This window comes from Bos javanicus, chromosome 22 (genome assembly GCF_032452875.1).
Source record: "Bos javanicus breed banteng chromosome 22, ARS-OSU_banteng_1.0, whole genome shotgun sequence".
Taxonomy (NCBI): domain Eukaryota; kingdom Metazoa; phylum Chordata; class Mammalia; order Artiodactyla; family Bovidae; genus Bos; species Bos javanicus.
This window is the reverse complement of record NC_083889.1, coordinates 50,056,246-50,071,113: the sequence shown is the minus strand read 5'-3', so window position 1 is coordinate 50,071,113 and position 14,868 is coordinate 50,056,246. Positions and strand designations below refer to the sequence as shown.

The window sequence follows — 14,868 nt, the reverse complement described above, 5'->3', positions numbered from 1 at the left end:
TTCTTATCCCCACTACAACCTTAGCCACAGGGTTTGAGTGATGACTGAATACATATCCATATACCACATCCTTCACAGATTTGTCCCATAGTTACTGTGAGCCTGTCCATCAATCTTGGCAGCCACTGGCTTGTGGGGCAATTACAGATGAGGGCCCATAATAAAGAATCCAAAAGCAGAATTCTTAAATCTTTATTTAGCCAATTCTCTCAGACCCCAGGCCCTGATGACTATCACCCCCACCCCTTTCCCCACAGGAGGCATTCAGCTGAGGCCACAAAATAGTACATACATTCGCACACATCATCAAAAATACCCAAGGGAAGGACCCTGGCTTTGACTGGCAAACAAGGCACAGACACCTGGGCCAGTGCCCACGTTCAGAGAGCCTGGCCCAGGGACATCCTCCTTGGAGGAGGCAGAGGCACTATTGCTGCACCCTTAGCCAGCACTCCCTGACCTGAAGGTGTGTGAGGAGTCAGAGGGTGCTGGAGAGGGAACCCTAGACTCTTCCTTGATGCCTGTCTTATCTTGAACACCCACCCTTGGTTCTGATAGGGCTATCCTGAGACACCCCCCTCCCCCATCCAAGACCCAAATTACACAACCGTTCTGCATAGACAAGGGCCCTCATCCCTGCAAACGACCCTATTCTGTTTGTAGGGTCTCCAAGATTCTCATATCTGAGACACAAATTTAAAGAGACTTCTGTCTCCTCTACCCATGCTGCAAGCCTGGAGCAGCTTCTCAGGGCAACCCTGGCCCACCATGACCCAGTACGTGACAGGCAGAAGGGTGAAGAGCCATGCTCTGCTCCACCCACTGGTGGACACAGGGGGCCAGCTCCTTCGCTGTTCTCTGGGCTCGTTCCCCCAGCAAGAGAGGGCCTCCATGCACACTCATTCCTCAGGCCACAGGGGCCTTTGCACACTCACACGGCACGCCCTTGGCGCTGCCTACTCTCCTCCTTCCACCCCAGGGTACAAGAGGTCACCCCAGGGGGCAGGCGTGCAGGGCTTCCTGGATCTTCTGGCGACAATAGGAGTACTTCTGCAGGATCTGGCGGAGGTGTTCCTCTTCCTCCCGCTGCAGGATGCGCAGAAAGTTGTGTAGCTCAGGCATGCTGAAAGCGTCCCACTGGAGGGGGAGAAGGGAGACACAAGCTACAGCAGGCACTACCAAGCTGGCAGGCTCTCCCGAAAGAAGATGATTTTATCACGATCATGCAGCTAGGATGGTGCTTTCCAGTGTCAGGTTCTTGCCTGAGTGGTCTGTGTTAAGATTCCCAAAAACAATACATAGAGAAGATGGGTCCCACAAAGTAGGGCAGTGATCTTGCAGACAGGCAACCAAACCAATGTTCCTTAGCTACCTGTGAACAGGTCATGCCTCCTTTCTCTGAGTTTAATCTCACTCTGCAGAGGCACTACCTTGGAGCTGGAGAGCTTCCCGGTAAAAAGTTCTAGTGCCTAAAGACGGGCACCTCCGTGTTGTCCTGTGCCTATCTGTGTGGCTCTGACCTGGCCTGAGATCACCACGCCATCAGATGGACTCCTGCATCTCCTGAGGACTTCCCACGACAGGGAAGAGCAGTGCATCAAGATAGTTCTTCCTGGTTTCCTGAGACGAGCCCTAGACCTTGGCATGAATTTCCTGGAAACCTCCACTTTAGCTGCAAGGCTCACACACTTCTGCAGAGGCTTTGCAGGGCTTGTCTGCAGCCCTGTTGCTCCTTCAAGTCTTACGGTAGCTGCAACCCTCCAGTCCCACCCAAGAAACTAAGGAGAGCTGTTACTCACATTCACCTCCCCAGAGTCATTCTCCTTCAGCACAAAGCTTAGGGCCTTCTCACTGGGCCCTGCAAGGAGCCGGAGGCGTAGGGGCTGCTCATCATCGGACAGCTTCCGGAGGTACACTGTGGGCCAAGCAGAGGGAAGGGAGGGTTTAATTAGAGCCAGGCATAGCCCCCTCAGCTCCTGCATGCACAGGCACATGTATATATACCCTCACACATGGTGGGATGGGGTGGGAAGCCCACCTTGGCCATGGCGCTCAGCCCGCTCAAAGAGTGCAAACTTGCGAGGGTCATCCACCACCAGGAATTTACGCAACAGGGCCTCGATGACCTCACGTGCCCGCGTGCGTGACAACACGTGCAGGTGCTTGACAGCATCCTTGGGCAGGTAGAAGGAGGTGCGGCGTTTCACAGCTGTGCCCCGCCCTGGGCCTCGCCGGGCATCCTGCAGGGAGGGTGGCTTCTTGCTGGAGGGAACTGAGACAGGGCGCACCAGCTTCAGTTGAACCTTGATGAAGCCTGTGTAGGAGCCATCCTTGTTCTAAAGAGGAAAAACCAAACTGTGATTAGGTGCCAGGTGAGATGCAACAGGACTGGACCCTACCAGTCCACTTGGGGCTAGGGTGGGTGTGAATAAATCACTGCTCAGGCCTTCCCAAGAATACCTCAACTCTGACCTTCTGGGCATCAGGCACGTGGCTGGGTTCCTATCTCCAGAACAGGCTGTCAACTCACCAGACTCATGAACAAGTTGCTGTTGATCTGGCCATTATACTCCTTGATCTTCTGCTCGATCTCAGCTTGAGAAAGGTCAGGTGTCTCCCACTCCACGGGCTCGTCCTGAAAGATGGGCAGGCATGGAGAGAGGGCCCTCACAGAACCCATTCCTCTGCAATGCATGTCGAAGGCAAGAAGATAAACTCCGGGTGGACCACTCTGTAAAATGGCCTGTGGGCAGCCTTTGGAAACTGACGGACACAGTTCATGGCCTGATGAGAGGAAACCATCACAGCTCCTGGTTCTGCATTCTATGGACACAGCCAAGGCAGAATCATCTGGCTTCTCTGCTGCTGGCCTGGAGCCTCCTCAGCCCTGGGGAAGGTTCTAAGGACACCTTGAAATCAAGGCCAGGATAAGATCAGGGACTCTGAGAAGGAACATCTTGATCTCAGCACCCTAGTTGGGTGGGGTCAAGGTGTATCCTGGAGAAGGCAGTTCACTTTGCCTCTTGGCCTTGCCCATGACTCACCGCAGGGGGAGAGGTATAGGGATTGGTGCACACCAGGAGACCAGCCACCAGGGGGCAGGAGGAGAGGGGCAACTGCTACAACCTTAACACTTCTTGGTGGGGGACTTGGGCCAGGCCTACATGTCTCAGACACAGTGAGAAAACCACTATGACATGTCATTTGATCTTGACCCAAGTTGCACAAAAGGCAGCCTCAGGCCAGGCTCCAATCTGCCAGAGGTGGACATGGGCAGCCTTCTAGTAGAGCCTGTCACACAAGTGCCAAACAGGGAAGCTTATGCACCTCCTCCCTGCTGTCTAGAAGGTTTAGCCCAAAGATTTTAGCTCTGCCACTCAGCCCTTCCCCTTGCTCCTCCAGGGACTGGATTCTTGTCAGAAGGGTGGCGTATGGGCCAGGGCTTCAGCCAAACTCCCTTGTCTCATTGCATCAGCCTTACTTCCTGTTGACGTCAGACAGGCCCTAGTAGGAATGGGAGTGTCACAGACTCAGCTGAGATCATCACTGACCAATGCACTGTCCCAGAGAAGTTCCCATCAGAAGGTCTTCTGCAGAATAACCTTAATCTTGTGCTCAGCTTTGAGCCCAGGACAGCCAGACTTCTTCCTGGCTACTGCTTTGGAGCCCCCTAAGCTTAAACCATCTGATGGCTCAGATGGTAAAGAACCTGCCTGCAATGCAAAGAGACCTGGGTTCGATCCCTGGGTGGGGAAGATCCTCTGGAGAAGGAAATGGCTACCCACTCCAGCATTCTTGCCTCGGAAATCCCATGGACAGAGGAGCCTGGAAGGCTACAGCCTAAGGGGTTGCAGAGATTTGGACAGGACTGAGTGACTAACACTTTCACTTTCAAGTTTACACCATCTCATGCGAACAATAGGAAGGACAGATGAGGGGGTAGGGTAGAGTTCACAGCCTTTTAGCAATATGCTCTTCACCTAGTACCTGCAGCTGTTCAGCTGTCAGCAAGCTGTTGACACTGAGGACTGAGGCTCTGGAGAAGCCTATTTGCTTCCCCAAGCTTCCAAAAGTCTCGTAGATAGAAAAGAGCATTGAGAAATGAAAAACTTGAGCAGAAACCTTGTTGTAGACAGTTGGAAATCTTGTAGGACTGGTAAGAACAAATGGTCTGGATCCTGGAAAATGAGGGATGTGGGGGGATAAAATGATGGCCAGAGGGGCTGGGAATAAAGGATGGAGTGTTTGTTCCATCCAAGGAGAGGATTTTGGACAAGGCATGCCCCAGGAGAAAAGACTGTCAGGATGGAAGAGGTGCTAGGGGCAGGAGGAAAGCTGAGCAGAATCCAGTGCCAGGGCAAGAATGAAGAGAATTCTGTTTACAGAACAGGGTGATCAAAGGGATGCTACTCACTTATTCCCCTTCCTTATGATGGCTCTGAGCTCTAGCCTGGGTCCTCCCTCTTCCCTTCCTGGGTTGTCCAAGAGCTCCAAACTGGGATGCAGTGACCTCAGTTCCAGCCCCTTCCCAGTTCCCTCCAGGTGAACCTCCCTCAAGGACTTGGGACTGGAGGTACTGCACTGTCCTGCCAGGATTCTAGAGGAGAAAGTTTCATTTTCCATTTTCTAAAACTGACTGCTGGAGGAGAATTCCACAAGTTGTCCCAGAGGGACATACAACAGGACCTTGGAATTTCCCTTCTGCTGCACTCTAGCCACTCACCCTCTACTCTGCCACTGTCCAGAGTGACTGATGGTTTTTTTTTTTTTCTTAACTTATTTTTAACTGAAGGATAATTGCTTTATAATATCATGTTGGTTTTTGCCATACATCAACATGAGTCAGCCATAGGTATACATATCTTACATACAAGATATGTATGTATCTTGGGACTCCACAGCCTGCTTTTCAACTGGTTAGTGTTTTGTGGTTTTTCTCACCTTTCCACGATGGAAAGTGGCTCAGGCCTGAGTGACACAGGGACAGTCCCAGGGATCCACCCTCAAACCTTGCACCCAAACTCTGGACTGAGCTTTCAAGGTATAGAATTTTCATCTAAATAATCACCCATAATCACCCATAACTCCTTTCTCTTGGCTCATGTAAGGAATTCTGCCCCATTGCTGCCAGGTATACTGAACTTCACTTCATGGTCCCCATCTCTCTTTCCTGCTCTGCCGAGGTGTACCAGCTCTGAGCCTGGAGGTCACACTCATGGTACACAGCACAGAGGTCTATGATAATGGGGACATCTGGGAGGCTCTCAGAGGCACAGCTGCTCCAGTACCACACTTTATAGTCCTAGATTAGTAACCCCTATCTCTTGATTCCGCTCAGGGCATTTTACAATCTAGCCTTTCCCACCTTTCCTGGGTGAAGTGTTCCTGAATGCTGACAGTCCAAAACAAGGCTTCCTTTCCGGCTATTCCCAGATCCCCTGGTCTGCTCTGATTTTTCTATATATGCTGCCCAAGCGAGTACTCCTGGTCCACTGAAGAGGAGGGTAGACTGAGAATCTTCCACATTCCAGCAGCTGGTGACAGGCCGGGACCGGCAAGAGGTGGGGATCAAGCTAGCTCCATCCAGGAGTGGAAATGGAGGGGCCTGGACCTTCCTTTGCTTCTCTCCGACCTTCCTTTGCCTCTCTCCTAAACACACTTCTCAATTCCCGGCGAGGACTCCTCCCCCTCCACTTCCTCCAGGTCCCCCAGAGAAGGGGTGGGAGCGCCCACACGCGGAAATCGAGGTGGTAATCTAGACTGCACAGTCAGCCTTAGTAAGGGGTAGATAATGCCTGCCGCTGGTCTACCCCAAGCCACTCAGCTGTTTCCCCTGGTTCAACCGGTCTGTGACAGAAACAGCAAGGGCTCGGCACCCAGTACCGATGTGCTGAAAGCCAGACACACGGTTCCGAGGGCTGGCCCCGGTCCGGTTCGAGATCCACGCTGACAGGAGAGCGGAGCGGCCCACAAACTCTCGAGACTGCAACGTACCGTGGAGGGGCGGGATCCCAGCGATCGCCCCCGCCCGCCTCCCTCAACCCCCAGTCCCCACCTGGTCCCGACGCGGCCTGCGCGCCAGCGAGGTACGCGCAGTGAAGTACTGCTCGAGCTCTGAGTCCGAGTCCTCCTGGCTGCAGTAGCCACTGCTTGTCGTGCTGTTCCAAGTCATCTCGAAGGAAGGCGTTCCCGCGTCCGCCTCACCCATCGCCACGCCCGCCAGTCCGCCAGCTCCGGTGCACCGGTAGACTCCCACCACCGCCCCAAGCGCGTGTACGCGTGCGCACCCGTATATGAGTGTGCGTGCGCCGGAACCAGTGTCCGCGCCGCAACCGTTAACACTGAAACGTAGACAGCCAGGATCTAGCTGTCACCTCATTGGAGGAGGGATGTCGAAGGGCGGGGTCACACACGCCTCGCCGCCAAGAATGATCTCAGCCCTCAGTTCAGCGCCGTCTCGCAGGCCCCGCCTCCCAAGGGACACTATGGAGCTTGTGCGCATGTGCACCAGCGTGGCCTCGAGGCCGGATGCAGCTGCGGGAAGGTGCGGAAGTTGTACTTGCGCGTAGTCTGGGCGGCTCCGGGCGGTTAGGGCCGAGTCAGCACCCCCCGGCACCCCGTGGAGCCCGCGCGCAGAATTAGCCACTCTCTGCCACCGGGAAGTCGGCTATCAAAACGTTTATTGCGCGTAGCGCCGGGCGGCCCTAGGGAACGCCTGCAATGTGGCCCGCTCGTCCACGCATCCCTGCCTTGCCCGTGAGCTCCCCAGTCCCGCGCTCACCACATTCGTGTCCCGCTCCAGCGCCGGTTCCCAGCCCAGGTCCCGGGGCCCGCAGCAGTCTAGGGAGACGAGCGCGCGGCAGCGGTAGTGGCAGGTGAACTTGCAATCTGCAGAGAGGCCTGGCCGTAAGGTGGACGAACCCCAGCACCAGCTCGGAGGAGCGTCCCAGGGACAGAAGCGAAGCCCCGGGATGAAGGCCGTTGCTCGTCGTGTTCTCCATGACTGGCCTTATCTCAGTTCCCGTTAACACCCACTAGCACTCAGATTTTAGAGTCTCCCCCCGTCCCCCCCGCCCCCAGCGCCTGGAAACTGGCAGGGAAAAACTTCATGCTGTTAGGGATCCGGGCCTGCTCAACAGTTGGATTTCTAGCGCCTAGGGCAGAACTTCCCCTTCCTCATTATCAGCGTCCCTCCCTCCTCCCATTTACTGGAGGGGGAAACAAAAAAACTTTTAACTCAGTGCCGCTTCGTGTCCTTTTTCTCTATTCCCCTTACACTCAAAACTTACCAACACTGGTCTCTTAATTCCTCGCCTTCATCCTCTACCCATTCCAGTCAGTCTTGTTCCCCTCCCTCCAGGAAACTCAGAGACCGCACCGCGGAATGCGGTGGTCCCTTCACCTCTTCAGCATCCTCCGATGCTTGCTTTCCGGATTCCCCGGGGGGCCCTCACTACCGCGGTTTTCCTCCCACCTCACTGTAGCCCTTGCTCAGGGGGCTTCACTTCTGTTTCAGCTTCCAGATCTAATGGTGGGGTGTCCGAGGCCCAGTCCTGATCGCTTTTCTTCTCTGTGTACACTGACCTACCTTACATCCAAGGCTTCCATCTGACCTCCTTGAGATCAAATTCTGTGTGTCAGTATCTTCATTTGGCTGTCCAATAAACATTTCAAGCAGACATGGCCAACATTTAACTCACTTTCCTACTCCTTTTAATTCTTCACTTCTCCTCACCCCTGCCCTTGCCAGAGTTCCTCAACTCAGCAAAAAACAAAAACAAAACCAAATCACCCCAACTCATCCTTGATTCCTCTCTTGTTTCTGCCTCTGACACACACCCAAATTGTCCTGTTTTTCATTCCCATGGCCACTCCATTTCTCCTTGGGAACACTGCTATCTCCCAGTCCTTGTCATGCTTTGTATGCTGCCACAAGTCCCATACTCATCCTAGCTGAATAAAGATAAACTCCTGTACTAGATAAGAGAGTCTCCATCACACACAGGCTTGGGACATCTTCCCTAAGTTCCTAAATGGGCCAGAGCAGTGATTCTCAACCCAGGCTACACATTAGAACGACCTGTTTTTAAAAATCGCTGGTACACTCCCAGTGACCTGACTGATTCAACAGATCTGCAGTAAGATCCAAGGGTAGGGGTTTGGAGGGCAATAAAAGCATCCCAAGTGTTTCTAGATGGTGTATGGCCAGTCAGACAGCAACCTCAGCTTGCTGGTGATTTCTGGGAGGGCAGAAGCACCAACTGGTGTGTGGTTGTGTTTCATGTTTTAGCAGCTGGTTGACTGAACCTGCAATAGGTATTTGCTAAAGGCAGACTCAAAACTCCTGCTTGCAGCCCTGTGCCCAAGTTTCTGACTATTTCCAGGCCTTCTCCCATAGGTGGGTAAGTTCCCTTCACCACAGGCATTCTCCTGGGGGACTTGGCAAGTGAATCTTTCCAAAGGGGCAAGTGTAAGAATGTGAGTCCAGAGAATGACAGGCACAAGCCTTTCTCAAGAAGGGCCAAGGCAGTGGTTAAACTTGAAAGTAGCACCTTATTTACAGACAAGCGCGTTTGCCTAACTGTCTCAGAAGCAGGTGGAGCTTGGCAAGGTTATAAACTATCAGCCCGCACTCTCTTGTGCTATGGGGCAAAGGTAACGGACCTGGTCCGTGGGGACCGTCCCCCCCGACCCCCTCCATCGCAACTTGGCCCTCAGCGACGGGGCTGTCCCTTGGCTGCCCGTTTCGCTCCCGCCAGTTCTTGGGTCCGCTACTCACGCGCGCACTGCAGACCCTTGCGCACGACGCCCCAGATGAAGTCGCCACACAGGTCACACCACGTGTGCGTAGCGGGCCCCGCGGGCTGGAAGCGGTGGCCCCGGCCCGGGACCTGCTGCCTTGCGGCGTTGCGCGCTGTGCCCGGCGCGATGCGCAATGCATTGGCACGCTCAAGCCGGGTGCGCCCCGGGGCGGCGCACCGTTCGGGTGCCAGTTCCCGCAGTTCAATGAGCTCAGGCTCAGCGGACATGGCCCGGTCGGGCCGGGTCTCCGGCCGGTTCTGGGCGCTAGCGAGCGCGGGGCGGGCGGGTCCGCGGGGCGGGCCCCGATTCGGCGCCGCCTCCAGGATTCAGGCAGAGCCGCGGGAGACCAGAGGACAGCGGCGCAATGGAAACCTGGGCGCCCGCGCTGTGTCGGCCCGCAGGCGGAGTGGGACGGCGGGTGCGGCTGGGGGCTGCTCTCTCAAGAGTCCCCGCCCTCCGTTTCCTATCCTCCCTTCATCCAGCGAGCCACTCCCCTCCTCTTAACAACCACGACGACCTCAAGGGGCCACGCGGAAACAGGCGTGTTTGTGGAAGCTAGCTTTACTTTACAGTACTAGAGGAAGAGGGTCCCCACATCCGGCCCTTGTCCCCCCCGCCCGCCCCCGCCCCTCCCACCCAGGCCTCCTGCCCCAGCCTGGGGAGGCTGCACCCCAAGCCTTCCCGCCTGATAGAGCAGGAAGTGGGGAACGCTTAGCTTGGGGGGAGATGGGTCAACAGCTCTTCCCGCCTACTATCCTCACCACCTGGGAGGCTGGGGCACTTGCAGAGGCCAGATTGAGATCCAGAGGTTTTGGGGGGACACTCGAGTGGGTTGTAGGCATGGGTGGTTGGCCCTCAGCAGCTGCAGCCTTCACTTGGCTCTGTCCCCCTGGACTGCCAGGACACAAGCCTTTCCATGCTTCTCCCAGTGCTTGACTTGGCACTCCCTGCAGGCAAATGGGCCGGTGAAGATGCAGTGCTCCAAGGGGTATGGGAGTGGAACTTAGGGGTCCAAGGTCCTGGGATGCCCTTACCTGCAGCAATACCACTCATTCTGGCACCGGGAGCAACGCTTGGAGGCCTCTGCACTGCAGTAGGCACAGCGGGGCCGCTCTGGAGCCACTGCCTCGAGCACATCCAGTCTGTAGGTCTCAGCCCACCTGGAAAATGGGTCCGGAAGGACTTGCTGGACCTGTGGGTGGGGGGACAGGAGCAACCCCACCCACATCCACGCTGCTACCTCCCTTATCCCTCTTCTGCTGGCTTAGGAGGCCTCACCTTCGTGCCTGCAGCCTCAGGTCCTGCTCCGAGGGGCTGAATACATGCCGCAGCTGATGCTTGGCGATAGCCTGCCACTTGCCTTTGTTCTCTCGCTCTAGCCGCTCCCAGATTTCTGGGATCTGGGGAAGAGAAGCAGAGAGTGGCAGGGAGGAGGAGCTGGTCAAGTGAGCAGTGGTCCTGACCAACTAACTTCCAAGAGCCTACCTGTTCCAACACCAGGTCCTTCTTAGGGGGCTGGGCTTCAGTCAGGGCCAGGTGAGCGAGGAAACCCTGCAGGTCTGCCAGGTTGGGCAGCTGGTCGAGCAGTGTGTCTGTGAGGAAGGCCCGAAGCTGCAAGGGTGTCCAGGGGAGGCCAGTGTGAGGCGGTGCTGACCAGAGGGTTGGGGAACAGAGAGGGCCTGGGCTGGGCTGGACTGGGCTGAGGGTGCCAGTGGGACCCAGGTCCCACTAGTTGCTGTTATCACCTGAGGCCCAAGGTGTGGAGAGAGGGCTGCGGCTGAGGTAGGCGGGCAAAAATAAACATCAAGGGTGACCCACAGCAGGGCAGGGGCTGTGGACACTCATGTAGGAGTTTCCTACCTTGAGTAGCTGTCCTTTGGCAAAGCTTGTGAGGCAGTAGCGGGCCCGGGCCTCAGGGCTTAACAGCAGGTTGTATAGGGCGATCCACACCTGCCCATCCAACTTGCTCAGTTTTTGCTGCTCTGAGGGGGTCACTGTCTGCCAACGGCCGCTCTCAAATTGCTGCAGCTTGCCTGGAAAGAGGAACCAACGTACGGGGTGAAGGCATTGCATGCGCTTTGAATGATCCAGCTGCGTGGGCCATAGCACACACCCACGCTGGGGTGGGGCTCACTTCAGAGCAGCGTGACTCCTCAATAGTGGACACACAGGCCTTGCCTGCAACAGAGTCCAGGTCTAGGCCCACTGTGGGGGAAACATCCTGGTATTTTCTTTGGGCAAGGGGGCAAAGTTTATCTGGCTGCAAGTGGCCCACCCCATCAATCCTGGAAGATGTCCTGGAAGCAGTGAACTGGGGCTTAGGCGGGTGGAGGAGGACCTTACCTCCTTCCCGTCGGCTCCAGGGACTGTGCTCCAGTAATTCCACCAGGAGACAGGGCAGGTTGTGGGTGCTGAGCATGCGGCTCAAGGTGCTCAGGGAAAGGCTAGGATGGGGATGGGGAGGTGAGTGGAGGTGACAGGCCCAGGCTCCCAGCCCTCCACTGCAGGCCCCAGGCCTGACTGGGTTGCCCACCTGTCCACACAGTCTGTGATGTAGCGAAGCACTGAGAGGGCCTTCAGCGCAATCTCAAATTCCATCAGCTCTGCCTGCTTCTGCAGCTCCTGGGGTGGGGGGTAGGGTGGGGCACATGGTGTTCAAGCTAGGGGGGACTGGGGTCTAGCCCTTGCCAGCCCCAGGGCACCTCAGCCCACCTGCATGGGGCTGCTGTGCTGGGACTCCTCCTCAGGAGGGGCACCACGGCCACTCTGGGCCACCAGGAGAGTCAGTTTGCGGTGGCAGTAGTCCACCAGGTCCAAGACAGTGTCCTCCGCTGACTCGCACACCTCCTGAAGGGCAGGGAGGGGGAAACGTCCTGGCTCTGATGCTCTGGCCACACAGACACAACCCCCCTCGCCGCCAGACTCTCGCCGAGGGCAGTAGCCAATGGGCAAGGTGGCTGCCTCACCTTGTGGAAGAACACTGTCTCCAGGAGGTTGATGATGGAGGCCTCGTGGTGTAACTGTCACATAAAGAGGATAGGGCCCAGAGCTGCTGAGAGCGGGATACGGGCTACCAGCCACCCTCTCTAGTCCAGGGCTGTCTGAAGGGGCGGGCAGGGCTATGCACCGACGGCCCAGCTCACCACCATGTAGATGGGAAACGTGTTCTGGGGCTTGAAGTCCTCCAGCTTGCACAGCACAGGGAACACCTTCTGCTTCCACATCTCCACTGCAATCAGCTCTTCCACCAGCGTCGGGATCTTTGAGGGGGAGGGCAGAGGACAAGGGGTGAGATGGGCCTGTCTTGGCCTGCCAACAGGTCAGCCCAGTTCAGCCCTCCTCAAATTCCCGTGGACCCCTAGGCTCTCCTATGCCCCATGAATTCCTTCTCAAACCTCTCTCCTGCACCTTGAACCTTCATTCCCAGCTGCCTCCAACACCTCTGGGAGGGTCTCCATCCCCCAGGCTTCATATGGATTGGTCCTTGCCTTGTCCCCAGGCTGCCATGCTCCCCCTCTGCAGTTGAGCCCTTGCCCCATATCCCCCATCCAAGTGCACCCTCAGGCCAGCCTTCTGCTCATGCCTCCTGCTCATGCCTTCTCTTGTCCTTGTTCTCTCATCTTCAGAGGCTTTTGTGTGCCTTGGCCTCACTCTTTTCTGAGGTCCTTCTATAGTGCCCTATTCCTACCCCACCCCACCAGTAGGGGGCTCCACTTTTTCCTTGCAGAGGAACCCTTTTGTCAGTGATGATTCAGGTCATCTACTGGTGCCACCTCCTGGCTCACATTCCAGTCAAGCCAACTCCTGGTTTCTAACTCCCTCTCTCTCTCTCCTGTTGGGGAGGTTGTCCCCTTCTATGCCAAAGTTCTGCCCCACTTCACTGGGGGCCCCTCTCTAGCCTGACAGGCTATTCAGGAATGCCTTTAGAACTTGGGCCCTCACCCTACAGCCTAGGCTGTTCTAGGATCCAGGACTATCTCCCTAATCAGCTTGCACCCTGCTCCCCACCAGGCATGCCAGGGTCCTACACACTCTTCTTTCTCCTTTGGGGAGGGCCGAGGTGCCCATCAGAGGGAAGTGTAGGCACCCAGTTTCTGAGAGGGTAGATGGGTGGTGGGGTGTGGGGTGGTAAAAAGGCAGGAACCCTGCCTGTGACTCCAGCGTACCTTCCCATGGGTGACCAGCAGCTCCTGGATGGGCTCTCCCTGGCTGGCCGTGGCATCGAGGATGGCCTGCATGTTCAGTTTCTCCAGGTTCTCATGCTGCTGGTTCCACCTGCCCCGGGTTGTGTGTGCATGTGGGTGCACATATGTGCAGTAGGATTGGGGGTCAGGGCTGGGTGCTCTTGAAGCCTAACCCTATTCTGAGGGGTCTAAGGTGGCTCAGGACCATATAACCCTATCTCAGAGAGCTTTACCTCCCCAACTTAAGGGCCCCTCCACGCTGGGCAAACCCTCCCCTCAGAGGACTCTGGCCCACACTCCCCCAACTCAAGGACTCTGACCCCATGACGCCGCCTGACCCTGTATTCAGCGGCCTCACCCTCTGGAGCCCATATCGCGCAGCTGGAAGCTGCGCAGTCCCCGTACTAGCACATCAGCCTCGCCCGGCAGCAGCAGCTCCAGGTCGCCCATGTCTCCGCAACGGACCGAGAGCGTGAAGGTGGGGTCTGGCTCTCCACGGGCAGCTGCTGGCTCTGGGGTGGCGATGCCGACACGCTCGGGGACCACGGTCTCCCGCGGGGCCGAAGTCTGGGACCCTACAGTTGCGGAGCTGTTGCTGCGCGTGAGTCCTCGCCACCATGGAAACGGTAAGCTCGGCGCCTGCGCAGTGCTACCTGGGCCCCGCCCCTGCTGGGTCCTCACCCGCCAGCGTCTTGCTTGCCAGTCAGGCTGCGGGCAGCAACTCTTTTTGGACTCCTAGAGCTTTCTCCCTCACAAACGGCTGCAGCTCGAGGGTTCCAGACTCCTGCAGCTTAGGCTCCCTCCTCAGATGGATGTCAAGTCGGCCCGCCCCCCACCAGCTCTTCCAGTAGCGACTCTCTTTCCGCCCACATTTGATGCTCCTCTCTCTGGCCTCCTTGCTCCAGCATTTCTGGCGTCCAGCTCCACCTCGTTGGCTCTATCCCCAAAATACTGCGCAGGGCTCACAACTTCTCTCCTTCCTAGTCCGGGCTGCCATCACCTCTCATGTTACTGTTACTGGTGGAAATGGTTCCACCCTTGACCTTCCTGAGCTTTCCTCTGCCTTATAGCATGTGGGATCTTATTTCCTGGACCAGGGATCGAACCCCAGCCCTTGGCAGTTTAAGAGCTTGAAATCCTAAACACTGGACCTCCAGGGAATTCCCACCAGGAGTCTTTTAAAGGTGTATATGAGGGACTTCGATAGTTCAGTGATTAAGACTCCACGATTCCAATGCAAGGAGTGTGGATTTGATAACTGGTTGGGGAATTAAGATCCCACATGCAGCGTGGCTAGAAAAAAAAAAAAATTGTACATGAGACATTCCTTCCTCCCTTGACAGTGGATCTGGCTGCCTCTGGCCCTCAAAACATTGAATACTATGGTAGCTCAGATGGTAAGGAATCTGCCTGAAGTGCAGGAGACCCAGGTTCAATCCTTGGGTCAGAAAGATCCCCTGGAGAAGAAAATGGCTCCAGTATTCTTGCCTGGAGAATTCCCCCAACAGAGCAGCCTGGTGGGCTACATGCATGGGGTCACGAAAGAGTCGGACACCACTGAGTGACAAATAGACGTCAGAGAGATTTCGGATGTCCAAAGCAGCTTATCCATAGCTCTGCAGAATCAGGCTTTTGCCTCCTGTCCTACCTCCCGACTTTGTTTCTTGCCCCGCTCCCCCTTGCCCTCTATGTTCCAGTCCCATGGGCTTCCCTTGGCTTCCTCACATATCCCAAAGCAGATTTTGATTCAGGGCTTTTGCACCTGTTACCTCTGCCTGGTGTATTCTTCCTTCTTCAGGGTTTGGTTTACACTAGTTCAGCTAGGCCTTCCTTGCCCACCTAATACAGAGCAGTCTCAGCTCCTATCCCAATTCACTTTTCG

General features: G+C 56.1%; 2 protein-coding genes across 4 annotated transcripts; both read right to left on the bottom strand.

The window, feature by feature from the left end:
- Positions 1-176: 176 nt before the first annotated feature.
- RASSF1 (Ras association domain family member 1) lies at positions 177-9,119 on the bottom strand. 2 transcript variants are annotated; one of them, XM_061396855.1, is made up of 6 exons: positions 8,780-9,119; positions 6,782-6,888; positions 2,531-2,635; positions 2,039-2,336; positions 1,800-1,915; positions 177-1,137 (listed from the first exon to the last, which is right to left on the bottom strand). In XM_061396855.1, exons 1-6 carry the CDS (start codon positions 9,027-9,029, stop codon positions 991-993), a joined length of 1,023 nt encoding a protein of 340 aa, XP_061252839.1. In that variant the 5' UTR covers positions 9,030-9,119; the 3' UTR covers positions 177-990. The 2 variants fall into 2 exon arrangements, with proteins under 2 accessions (XP_061252839.1, XP_061252840.1); XM_061396856.1 differs by lacking the exons at positions 6,782-6,888; positions 8,780-9,119 and adding an exon at positions 6,056-6,769.
- Positions 9,120-9,357: 238 nt separating this feature from the next.
- Positions 9,358-13,617, bottom strand: ZMYND10 (zinc finger MYND-type containing 10). 2 transcript variants are annotated; one of them, XM_061396848.1, is made up of 12 exons: positions 13,345-13,617; positions 12,969-13,077; positions 11,946-12,062; positions 11,769-11,822; positions 11,515-11,649; positions 11,336-11,424; positions 11,146-11,246; positions 10,663-10,835; positions 10,288-10,413; positions 10,081-10,202; positions 9,837-9,962; positions 9,358-9,749 (listed from the first exon to the last, which is right to left on the bottom strand). In XM_061396848.1, the coding sequence occupies exons 1-12, from the start codon at positions 13,434-13,436 to the stop codon at positions 9,674-9,676; spliced, it is 1,320 nt and encodes a 439-aa protein (XP_061252832.1). In that variant the 5' UTR covers positions 13,437-13,617; the 3' UTR covers positions 9,358-9,673. The 2 variants fall into 2 exon arrangements, with proteins under 2 accessions (XP_061252832.1, XP_061252833.1); XM_061396849.1 differs by lacking the exon at positions 12,969-13,077 and having other exon boundaries at positions 13,345-13,436.
- Between the last annotated feature and the right edge of the window lie 1,251 nt (positions 13,618-14,868).

Bases quoted from the DNA above. Each gene is read 5' to 3' on its own strand.
- RASSF1 (XM_061396855.1), bottom strand. From the start codon at position 9,029: ATGTCCGCTGAGCCTGAGCTCATTGAACTGCGGGAACTGGCACCCGAA. The intron at 6,889-8,779 runs GTGAGTAGCGGA...GCCTCTCTGCAG, and splicing joins CAAGGGTCTGCAGTGCGCGC to ATTGCAAGTTCACCTGCCAC. The intron at 2,636-6,781 runs GTGAGCGCGGGA...CCCATCTTTCAG, and splicing joins TGGAGCGGGACACGAATGTG to GACGAGCCCGTGGAGTGGGA.
- ZMYND10 (XM_061396848.1), bottom strand. From the start codon at position 13,436: ATGGGCGACCTGGAGCTGCTGCTGCCGGGCGAGGCTGATGTGCTAGTA. The intron at 11,425-11,514 runs GTGGGCTGAGGT...CCCCCACCCCAG, and splicing joins AGCACAGCAGCCCCATGCAG to GAGCTGCAGAAGCAGGCAGA. The intron at 10,836-11,145 runs GTAAGGTCCTCC...TCCTCTTTCCAG, and splicing joins CTGGAGCCGACGGGAAGGAG to GCAAGCTGCAGCAATTTGAG.